The sequence below is a fragment of the Dermacentor albipictus genome, chromosome 6 (assembly GCF_038994185.2).
Source record: "Dermacentor albipictus isolate Rhodes 1998 colony chromosome 6, USDA_Dalb.pri_finalv2, whole genome shotgun sequence".
NCBI lineage: Eukaryota > Metazoa > Arthropoda > Arachnida > Ixodida > Ixodidae > Dermacentor > Dermacentor albipictus.
Window position 1 is genome coordinate 10,099,353 of NC_091826.1, and position 12,053 is coordinate 10,111,405.

General features: G+C 44.0%; 1 protein-coding gene across 1 annotated transcript in view; it reads right to left on the reverse strand.

The window, feature by feature from the left end:
* LOC139061451 (SCO-spondin-like) overlaps positions 1 to 12,053 on the reverse strand; it is a 195,330-nt gene that overhangs the window by 11,355 nt on the left and 171,922 nt on the right. Inside the window, exons 69-71 of the mRNA XM_070541441.1 lie at positions 8,918 to 9,118; positions 5,142 to 5,245; positions 3,906 to 4,028 (exon numbers count right to left, since the gene is read on the reverse strand). Coding sequence (XP_070397542.1) covers positions 3,906 to 4,028; positions 5,142 to 5,245; positions 8,918 to 9,118 — 428 coding nt within the window. The remainder of the gene's footprint in view (positions 1 to 3,905; positions 4,029 to 5,141; positions 5,246 to 8,917; positions 9,119 to 12,053) is intronic.

Genomic DNA, 12,053 nt, shown 5'->3' on the forward strand with positions numbered 1-12,053 from the left:
CGAGGGAGTGTTCTATGATTATGGGGACCTTTCTTGGTTTTCTGGAGTATGTTCGCTTCTTTACTCCGGCGATATGATACTTACAGCACTCAAGAAGGCTGTTTCTCCTTCTTAATCTTAAAAGAAGATCACTGCAATCTATACTAATGGTCAAAGGTTACCGCGCTTCACATTACCTACTTCTTAAAGACGTGTACACGTTGTATAAACAAGATCTCCACAAATATATGCAATAAAGAGTTCATAACACGGAGTCCCTGCCCTGTTAAAATAATTGCCTGCGACTAAAAGCACAACCAGACCAGGACACATTGATTGGACCAGGGCTTGCGCTAGCGCTTGTTCTGTCAATTTGTTCTTGTGTGGTTGTGCCTTAGGTGTAGCCAATTTTGCTATCAACTGTGCACCAGTTCTAGTGAGAACTGCTCTCACCACTGTTTCAAAAGGTACACAACTGTGCAAATTTCATCTTCAGCAATGACTACTGTTAAACACATGCTACATCAAGAAAAGTATGGCTGTGGCAGCATGTGCTTGAGTATTGGTTGTTACAAGCTCCAAGTTACACAATATGAGTAAGGTGTTACACCGTTTCTAATTATTTTTATAACATCAGAGCAGATTTTAAACTACAGGGTATTCTACTTCTGCAGTTCATTGATACTAAGAGAGAACGGTTATCACTATTTGTTGTCTGTGGTTTACTGCCTTCATTACGAAGAAAAGCTTTGTCTTCTTAATGCCCCTTATTCATTGATATACTAGGCAGGCGTAATAAAATTTACAGGTTGAACTACGTTTATAGATAACACGCTGTATTTAGCAGGTTTCTCAAGCAGTTTGGGAACCCTTGAACTAGCAACTAGCTTTAGGAGTTTGCAAGGCGCGACTTGCGTGCTTTCTGATTTCTGATCTCATTCGAAAAAAGTGGAACTGAACGGGTGCGCAGGCTTCAAATTGGACCGCCTAACGATGCACGACATTTCGTTCACGTGCCACTCCTGAATAAAGAGCCTTTAGCTCGGCTTGGCTGTTGGCTATACAACCTACGGAGTACGGAAATGTGCTTGAAAAAGTTTCATATCAACTTTGTCATTACCATTTTCCTTCACAACGTCAATTGGTCTTTATTTTTCAAACAGTGGCAAGCATCTGAACCGCACGAGACCCAAGAGAGCGCATAAAATCAAGAGTTACGTGTACACGTGCGCATACGTACTGGCTGGTGTGCAAACAGAACTTCTGCCCAAGGCTAGACCTATGTGACCAGACGAGACATTGTGTTCAAATGGAACTTATGAGCCCAAACCTAGTCTAATGTAACGTTTCCTATCACTAGAATCTTTTCGCACCTTATGATCCATCGAGATTCTCGAGATAATACAAGCGGGTGTGCTGCTGTAACTAACGAGGAAGTGCGAAGAGCGAAAAGAAATGAGAAATAAATCTGAACATTATTTTCGCCCAAGCAAGATTTCTATGATACTAGATGCCGTCTGGCAGCAGCTTGCTCTGGAGAATCTAGTTGTCGAAATGAATATATAATTGTCACATTTACTTACTTCCCGACTCGCAGCAGGCCACAAGTATGAGCGAATCTAAAATTTATCATATTCGACGAATTTAATTGCAGCTAAATTGGTTTCCAGTGCGCACTTATACATGAACATAGTGACGATTTTTCTAGAATCTGAAACAGTATAGCTGCGCAACGATGCAACCTATAAATAACACATTTATTTACAGACGTCATAAAAATTTTGAACTTAAAGCAACAAAAGGAAGAAAAGGGAACAGGAAACAAAGTGCGTGGATACTCGAGATATCCTGCTGTGAAATGTATGCACGCATTCCTTCGCCTCCACCCCTCCACCCCCCCCCCCTCATCCCTTGCTTCTTTTTCTTTGCCCTCAAGTCATTTTGAACTAACAACAATATCATTAATTATGTAGCTGCTGCCGGTAATAAAAAATCACCTTTTATTTGAGGAGAAACATAGGGAGAGTGACATAGTATCAAGCTCATCTATGATTACGAGGGTACTTGGACCAGTACAATGAGGTAATTATGAATATGATTAAGTGGCTAGGCTAACTGATAAATTAATTTACGCGTGAAGGGTAAGTTGACATGCACTTAGAGAGAAAGAAGTTTAATGACACGAAATGCCGAGAGGTCGGCCTGAGGTATATTCCTCTAGCCAGCTACTCGGCATTGGGGGAAGGGGAAGAGGGAAAGAAAGAGGGAAGAAAGAGGTGCATGATGGGTGACGATGACGATAGAAGGAAGATGTAGCACATATGGCAAGCAGTTTGGCATGCTCAAAGTCTGCAGTCCAGGCCCGTAATTTTTAAAAAGTTCAGTAATGCCTTGATAGCCTTGAAACTAGACTGAGCGTCTGGCCAAGAGCCTAAAATAACATCCTCCGACAACGGTGCGCTGTCGAGACGCGTAAGGTCCTTGACCAACCTATCACGCTCTTCCACAAACTTAGGGCAGTCACAAAGCACATGACCTATAGTCTCAGTCACATTGCACACCTCACAGTGTGGAGACTCGGATAATATGCCTATGGGTCGCATTTTTGTCGCTTTGTCCATCTTTCATCCTAATTCTGTATTTCTTTTTGGCGTATTTGCCAAAACCAATTTACGCCTTTTAACTTCTAACTTATTTGCCCATACAGATGTTCAAGTAAATGTTGCAAGAGCAAATGTGGTGCCTTCATTTGAAGGTCAGAACTCGGCGAAGATTTCCCTGCAGTATAGTATACTGCACTAGGGACAACCCCAAATACTGGTTCCTGGAGGAATACACAAGCATGCTTATATTTTACGTACATCTAAACTAAGCCGAACTTTGTGACAAAGCGAGAACTGCGACGTATTTTCATTTTAATTGCTGACCTTTTGAATAAAAACATTGTGGGTCGGCCAAGTTTCATTTACGCTGCACGTGAGTCAGGCAGAGTAGCGGCCGCAGAAAGAAAGCAATTAAGGTGAAGTGTTTCCTCCCCTTCTCAGAGCACAGGTGTCATACTTTTGAAGGAAAGTTTGCGTTATTTCAACAAGATGGCACACTGATACACAGAATATCAAAACATCTATCCAGCGATAAATGTAGATGCAGTAGGCTTGACTGAGGCAACGCAAGCAAACTGTCGATTTGAAGACGGAAGAACAGCTGGAATGCTGGCGGCACTAAGGAAGGGATAACGCGCAATAAAGTAAACTTTTTACACTGGGTAAAGCAGTTCAAGGGTTTTGGAGATTGGTAACTGTATTTTTATGTGTTCACAGCGCAGGCATACAATGAGGAAAAAAATAAACAAGCAGAATGAAAGAACACTGCCATGTCCGCGGATGCACGCCTCACTTTAATGAATGAAAAGTGGGGGCAATGTACAGTAACCAGCTTACTCGTGAAATGATCTAGGCTGGTTTGATGAATAAGTTGAGTGATGTGTGTGTTAGCTGACCTTCCGTTGCGCTGTCAAAACACGAATTTGAATATCTTTCCGGGTTCAAGTTAATGGTAGGCACGTGCTTCAAACATGACAGTTGACTTATAATATTAGCCGCTCTCCCTTGCCTTGTTCATTTCTACCATACTATATGTGCACGCTTTCATGAAAATAAGTGTTATTTGGAATTCCGCGATCTTTCACTCTGCCTGTCCTTTTTTTTTCCGGTAGTATGAGTGCGCTGTAAGCACCATCAAAAAAATAATTTGGCATGGAGTATACATATGTTTAAATGATAACATGCACCAGGAAGTTTTAAGAAGACAGGCTTGGTGGTATGTGCCATCTCCGTTTTCAAAGTGGATGCTCGACCCTTATCGTCGTCACCATCATCTACAACAACATAAACATCATCATCAGCATCCCGTCGACGCAAACCAACCTTGTCGTCGGGCAGCTCGGCGCTCTCGTAGCAGGTCTCGTGCGTGCATCGCGCCATGAACTGAGATCCGGAACCATCGCACGAGCAGTTTCGGCACAGACCGTCCTTCCAACCACTATTAGCCTGCACGACAAAAAAATGATCATATCATGTACAGAATCTATCGCAATTGTCTAGAGCACCCGAGCGGTGCTGGGCGGAGGAAATCAAGCAAGATTCTCAGGCAGATATTCAATTTCACTGATTAATACTTGACTTCGTGCGCAGTCGAATAGACATGCGACCCGCACAGGCACAAAGCACATTGCCCCTAAGAGAGCAGCTGCGATAAGATTTCACTTCATTTGTTTCGAAGCTCACCACTCAAGCGCCCTAGACAAGTGTGATCGACTCTGTACATCAAAGCAAAACTACAAGCTTTCGCATTTCGCGGCGAAAAAGAAAAACAAGCAACGTTGGTGAAAAAAAAAAACGTATTTCTAACGAAACAGTCGATGGAGTGTACAAGGAACTTTTGCAGTCGTCAGCAGTGCCTGAGCGCATGTATAGATACTGCTGCCAGGCGATACCGGCGCTAACTCAGGTGTTTCCCATTCTATTCTTTTAACAGCGTGCACTTTATATGCTTCGCATTCATGAGGCGTTTCTTCAGGTATTTCGTCCTGAGCGGTGCTCACTGTGTGTTTAAGTTACACGCCTAGCGCCGTCGTCAGTCTTAACGTTTTAACAAGCGTTCCGAACCGTCAGAGGCAGCCTCCTCAGGTACTTTTTTCGTGGGCCTGTTTCTTTCTTGATTTCTCTTCTTTTGGTTTTTTTCTTGCTCTTCTATATTAATTTGATTTTATGTTTCATCTATTACTTATTGTCCTGTCCGTGTCATATTACCCACCGCGAAGGTTCACAATTTGCGGATATCAACGCTTTAGCCGCGAGGTGCCCGCTTGTGTTCCCGACTGTGGCCGCACAGCTCATAGCGGGCAAAATGCTAAAAACCCTCTATACTCGGAATACCATACGTGTTTAAGAACCTCGTGCGGTCAAAATTATTCCGAAGCCATCGTTGATGGCACCTATCATATCCCCAGAGTTACTTTCGGCTGTGAAATTCTGTGAATGAATTATTCAGGCGACTTATCAGTCGACAAGAGGATCAGCGTAATCAATCTGCACGAATGGTAAATTAATCATTCAATTCAATAAGGAACTGTGGAATTACGAAAGGTTGTGCGGACGTACCTCATAGAAAGACACGTTCTGGCGGTGCACTTCGACCGGGACTTCCCTGCCTTCGTCGTTAACTTCGTACTGGTGCGTGTACAGGCACACTCCTTCGGGGGCTTCTGCACCGGGGAAGTCGGAGAGAGAGACACACACACATACACAATGATCAACTCTTTTTTTTTTTTACTAAATGTAGCGCACGTGGAAGAGGGGAAAACGCTTGCAGTGACTGCGTGGTGGACATTGGAGCTCTCGTGTGATGCTGACCTTACAAATTCTCGCGTTTAAGGGTACTAGATTCGAGGCTTAGAAAAGCCTTCACTCTATGTGAAGTCACGTGCAAAACATTCTCAAGCATTCCACGTTGTTAGCACCTGAGATACCGGACACTGTTTGCCATGTCCTCCTTCGTCGCTTCTGTCTTCAGTTTTGTGCATGGGCGATTTTGAGACAATCCGTAGAGGCACGCGAATAGGAATTAGCTGGTTGCAGCTTTAGAGATAGTTGGTAGAGCATGTGAAAATAGGTCGCGAGGGAGCTTGGAAGAATAGACAGGCACAGACGAATGAACCTAAACTTTCACAACTTCCCACTTCGGGTGTCTCCGAACACTATATTAGTCAACAAAATTGCGAAGCAGCTTCACAGGCAGCACAGTAGATATGTTTAGGTGAAAAGTTCCAGATAGTGAATAAATTTAGCACAGATACCAGTGAGGCTTTTTAACACTACAGAAACACTCTAAATGCAGAAATATGTAGGAAAGTTGCAAAATTTCTTGTATTACCCGGGCAAACTTTTCCTGTCAGCTGCTGACGTTATGGGTGAATGCGTACTGAGTGTTCTGATAGATATTTGAAGAAAACATTTTGGACAAGTGCTGCAAGAAATCTAAGTGTCCAATGCGTGTCCAACTGTCCGACCAATGTAAGGCATCACCTTCTAGGCTGAACATCATCGCCTGAATAAAATTGAAGCTTTTCCCTGCTGTCATGTTTTTCAAACTTTGTTTTCAGTCGTTTGTGCAATTCAAAGCCATTGTTCGTGTCCTCACTGTGATAATTCTTCACCTGAATTTTTCTGCTTCTTAGTTCTTTTCACTTCACATAAACTGAGTGCCTGGCCAGCGCTTTTATTAAGGCTATCGCATTTTTTTCCCGTTTATAACCAACCCTTTTTGCTAGCAGTCAGGAGGTCTAAACCGAGTTTACTGTGTCCATCCATCTTACCCGTTTAGCCCCAACCCCAAGAAAGAAGTTTCCGGAGCTTCCGCGTCGGCCGGTGTCGGCCGGTGTCGTCAAGAATGACGTGACGCCAGGGGCGACGCTGGCTCGACGCTGATGTTTGCCCATGCCATGTCACAGCGCCTACGCCCGATTTGGCTAACGAAGCATGGAAATCGGCCGATGCGGAAAATTCACTGGAAACTTGTTCCTCGTGGTTGGTTCGGCAACGATGGCCATCGTTGTCAAGTAGCCGTCATCAGGCCACCTCCTCATCTTTAGGGTCACCCTCACCACGGTGAAAAGGAATACGAAGCTATGTCCGCCACCCTCACAACTGGGATTCAAACTCGTGCTTATACGGCCATTTACAGGAGCTAACCACTGCGCTATTGTGGAGCTTCGACACTTGGTAATGTGTACGGTGTTTTGCGCGCTATATAGGCTCAAGGGTGGTGGCGTCAGTGCATGTATTTCGTAGGTTACAACAGGCAATACTGTAACTTATGATGGCGACGATGTGTGCTTCACAGAGAAGTTCTGGAGAAGACACGCACACTTACAAAATATGCGCTATTAAATGCACTATAACGATTGCAACCAAAAGGTGGTTTTTACTGCTTAACTTAAGCATAGTTTTTAATAAACGCACTATGTATTTTCTTTAATCTTGCGTTGACGGCTTGCGTTCACATTTATGGACGCACCAGTACACGAATGTGTTTATCCATAATATGGACATGCCGACAAGTCTGCGTGTGTTGATCAACTTCTGCAGCATCAAAGCAACATTTATCAATACATAACCCAGGTCCAAGACTGAGCGGTGACGTCGCCGTCCGAATCGAAACGCCAATGCGGAATATGGTAAGCGCTGACCTGAATACAGTACTGGAAGTTGCACAATGGAAACTCGGAAGTAAATTCATTGTTGTTCATTGAAAGCGCACGCGCATGCACACGAAACAGGAACGTGCTCAGAAATATTACTATCCTGTATGTGCAAGGCATTCAAAGTTATCCTCACGTGCCAGTGCACAAAGAGAAACGGTACCCTCACAGCTATTGCGAATAGCTACATCCACTTTTTTTCTTCGTCTGCTCTCCGAAGAATGCTTCCTTCTGTGCGCCAACCAAGCCTGCTGCGCTTCTTGTCCCATCGAAGCAGACTCGGCTTTCTTTCGTGGCCAACATTGTGTGGCAGGGCACAGCCGTCTAGTAGAGGAACGGCCTCACGATGAAGTCAGCTATAGCGGATGATTAATATGGCAGCTGGAAACTATGATATCACCATAGATACGTGCTTCGCCTCAATCTAAACACAATCTTATAGTGTGATTCTTTCTTTCTTTCATTTTTCATTCTTTCTTTTTTATATTTTGTGTTAGCGTCTTTCGGCTTTGCCTTTCATTTTGGGTTTGTGCCTTTCAGCTTTGGATAGGCTCATCTATTCTTGAATGAACTGAAAGCGTGGTTTCACGAAGTTTTTCGCTCCTTTACATAAATGAACTTCCTCTTAGTTCTTACATCTTCAAGTAAACGCTGCTCTACTATTCAAGACTGTTTTAACGTAAGCCTATTTTCAGGAAAAATGGGAACTTGCTTTAAGACAAATTTAGATATCAATGCCATGAAAGTCAAAACAAAGCAAAAACTTTGCGCCTGTCTTCAGTAAAGCACAACGATAAAGAACGCATTCTCGCATTGAAAAAAAAAAACCACCACATAGCAAACCAGCAAATGACGTCCACATGTAATTCAAGCCAGGCATGCATGCGTGATAGTTTGTCAGTGACATGACACAAAAACATGAGATAAAACGGTTAAAGATACCGTTCCACACTGCAGAACCGTTTAAATTTATCAAATGTCTTTCAATAAGGACAGAAGGCTGTAAACTCTGAACGAGCCAGCCTTAATGCGGAAGATATCAGCGGCGAAAGTATAAAAACGCCAGCTCGAATATATGGAAGCGAAGGGGCACAAGAAACTTTACTGTTTTTAACAATCATCGTGTACCAAATAGTTAACACGCGAAACTTATTCATTGTATATTAAGTAGACTGCTGCGCTCAAGCAAGGCGAGAAACACAACGAAGTGCTTATTATGTATCGGCCACATAAGGAACTGTAGAAACCGTGTCCCTTAATGGGAGAAATTTACAGATCAAGTTTAGAAATGCGCGCAGGAAGCAAACATGGAGATTATTATAGGTGATACTCTAATAATCAGCAGTTCTCGGTAGCGCTTGGCCAAGGTGTAAATCCGGAAATAATAAAACAATGTTATCGCAGCAAGAGTAAATTTATAGAATATGTGTTGTGAATTGACTGTGTAACAAAGAATAAGCCTGAAAGTAGTGGAATGATGCTAATAATGGAGGAAGCCTCACACACGTCCTATTCACACGACTACTTATTCATAGGTAGGTAGTCACACGACTACCTATTCCGCTAGCCATCTAGCGAGCTTCGATTCGAGTAAACACAAAGTGATGGTAATCTGCACTGCGCTTGCTGGGGATTATTGAATAAATGTATCTGTGCTTCTTTAAAGCAAGCACTCACTGCACTTGTAGTTGTTGCAGCATGCCCCGGGCGTGGCAGCAAGCTGGGCGCCGGGTGGGCAAGAAGGCTCGGGCGGGCACTTCTCCGGGTAGCAGACAGCTTCGAGGGTAGCGCAGCAGCCTTGTGGCGTCATGACCACCTCCTGTCCAATCTCCAGGTCGGTGGGCCATACCACGGCCGGGCAGAGCGCCGGGTCGCACTCTGCCGGGTAGAAAGTTCAGGCCTTATTAGATCCTTTATAAAAATGAAGCTGGACAGCCTGAAGACCATCTGTAGACATCACGAGTGTCTAGCTCTCTTTATAGACTTGTTATTTTGTGAAAAGAAAGTATGCACTCTCTCATAGACTAAAATTGTCATTCTATTTCCTTTGGTGCAATGCGGTCCATACACAAACACACGCCCTCTCTCTCACTGTCCCTGTGTGCTTCGCAACATTTAACAAGCCTAAAGTATATGATGTCAAAATCAGTGGCGTAATTGGGAGTTCGTGCGCGGATTCTAGAGTGTAGCATCACCACCGGCTCATCGCATTGTGCGTCTTTTCTCGCCATGTCTTAGCTCGCGGAAACAGTAGCTAATCTGCAAGGTATTCCGGAGATGCGCTAAGCAAGACTAACTTCATATTTGATTTCAGCGTAGCTTTAGTGAAATTATGGTATCTGCACTTAAGCTTGCAATTTGAGCATACTGACTTGAACAGTACTAAAATGCACAGAATTTCCTACAAAAATTACTTGAAGGAACACTGGCACTAGCGTCTACGGGTCCTGCAAATGTCGCGGTTCAGCCAGCGCGGGAATGCATTTTCCCTGCGTTTTGTCCTTTTATCTTCACGCGCATGGCATTTTTACATTGGAAATTAATCAGTTTCAACACTATATTGCGTTTTACATACGATTCGCAATTATCATGCAGGTTCACGAGACGTGTTGCACTTATGAATTTACAGAAATAGGATTTTTTTGAAATTTACAAAGCTAAAACATACTAGATATGAAGAGATCTATGTTTATTGAGATAGCAATCGCTCCCTAAAGCATAATAACTAACGCCACAACCTCAAGGGATGAATATTAACATATCATTGCACTAACCGTCATTGTCTCGGTGGCTGGATGACCGCAGCACTCCAGTTCCTTCTAGCGATTTCTTTAGGAAAAGTTATGCTGACGTGAACAACAGATATTAGCGGACCCTCTGCCATGATGCAGAGTCGTATCTCGTACAATGAAGGAGTAGTGCCTTGATTGTTCATGCATACTAGAATGTGGATTTTTGGTACATTTCCGCGCCCATTTCAAAGTAAAGCCTGGTCGAAACTCAGTCGCTGTGTGGGGCATCATCTATTCCTGCAAGTAACTTAGTGTTTTTGTCTTGTTCACACCAGTATACTTACCGACAGCCGTCACGGGAATGCCGAAACGGTACCAGGCTTCAAAACAGCAACGAGCTGACGGATACCAGACGAATAGCTATAACCACACCGCCTATACGTATATGGATGGGTGAGCAATAGGCTGAGGAGGTAGTGGGCGCTGCCTAAAGTTAAGACAGGCGTGTATTATTAGGCACGGTAACCCGCATGATCATTGGCTCCCAAATCCGGTGCGTGTACGCTGAGAAAAATGCCGTTTGCACGGAGAAATCTGAGTATGACAGGGTATCTTAGCGCACACCGGTTCCTCTCCTCAAGTCTCCTGATCGGGATAGCCCATCTAGCATTGCGCTTCGCTTAACTTTCTATTTCACAGGCGCACACGCCGTTTGCAAACTGTGCACGGTGTGGTGCGTGTGGTCTTGGAGTTACGACGTGTAGCCAGCAGCCAAAAAAAAACAAAATCGTTGGTTGTCGAAGACTTGTGGCGTCACTTTACACGGCAGACTAATATATAAACACGTAAAAATAAAGGGAACATGCGCTAATAACCCTCATCCTGAATGTGTATTTGTGTTCGCGCTTATTTTTCTCCTAACTTTTCCCCGCAGCTCGTCTGCCGAGCACGTCCTGAATAATTCGTGTATGTTCCTGCAAGCCGGTGACGCCTAACTGTTAAAGAAGGTCTCGTTCAAAAAACAAAGAAGGAAGAGCCATCTCTGCTTCACGCTACGCTCCAGCGTCACTGGTCCCTCATTGTGCGTGAGCTGACAGGGTAAGTGAGTGTTTCGTTACTTATTTGAACTTAGCCGATATATAATCATGACAGAACCACAGCTCCCTTTTCTGTGTGGTTATGAGCCGGGTTACTTTGGTAATGGAAAGTAAATACACGAAGGCTCATTCCACCTGGCGTAAACAACGCCAACATTTACACGCCCCAACCACCGCGTCTGCTGCTTCTGGACCTGGCGGCTGACAGCCTGTTGGTAGAGACGTGGGTGCCGAGAAAATAAATTGCGAGCGACAGGTGCGAGGCTGCCTGCATGGTTTCAACCAACAAAATGAAGAGAGATAAGCGCTGTCTCATGATTTCCACTGGGAACCGCGGCAAGGTGCAGGACTCATTATCTAGAGAGCGCAAAAGTGCTGTCAGCCAAGCTGGTAACTATAATAATAACGCGCAGGGGAGCCGCGGAGTTCGTTTCGGCTGTCGTATCTTTTTGTTCATTTTCCCGCAATGAGAACGAGGCTAGCATCAACTCTAAATATGATGTTCGTGCGCTAGATGTGAGCTGGCGCGTGCAACTCTTTATTAGCGTGCCAACAAGTTGAACAATGCATGCTGATTGGATTAAAAGTGATATACACCTGATTATTTTATACCCGCGACCTGCCCAAGGAAGGAACTGAAGCGCAAAAGCCATAGAAGCGTATCGATAGCTTTTTTTAATAATTACGTGGCTGTGTACAAAACCTCAGCTGCTTTAGGCGGCACCAGCTGCTCCTCCGCGCATTGCAAACAAAAGAAAATTAGATAAATGTGCAAATAAATACTGAATACATCATAGAGCACAAAAAACTACTAGGCTATGCATCGCTTTAACTAGATACATTGGTAAAGTTTCACATGGATTAGAGTTACCGCCTAGTACAGACCGGTAAATTTTTCGAGGCTGTTTACAGTTAGTAGAAGTTGATATTCTGGATGTATATTTCAGCGATAATAGAATTAGAAGTCTTGTATTTGCTGCCGTG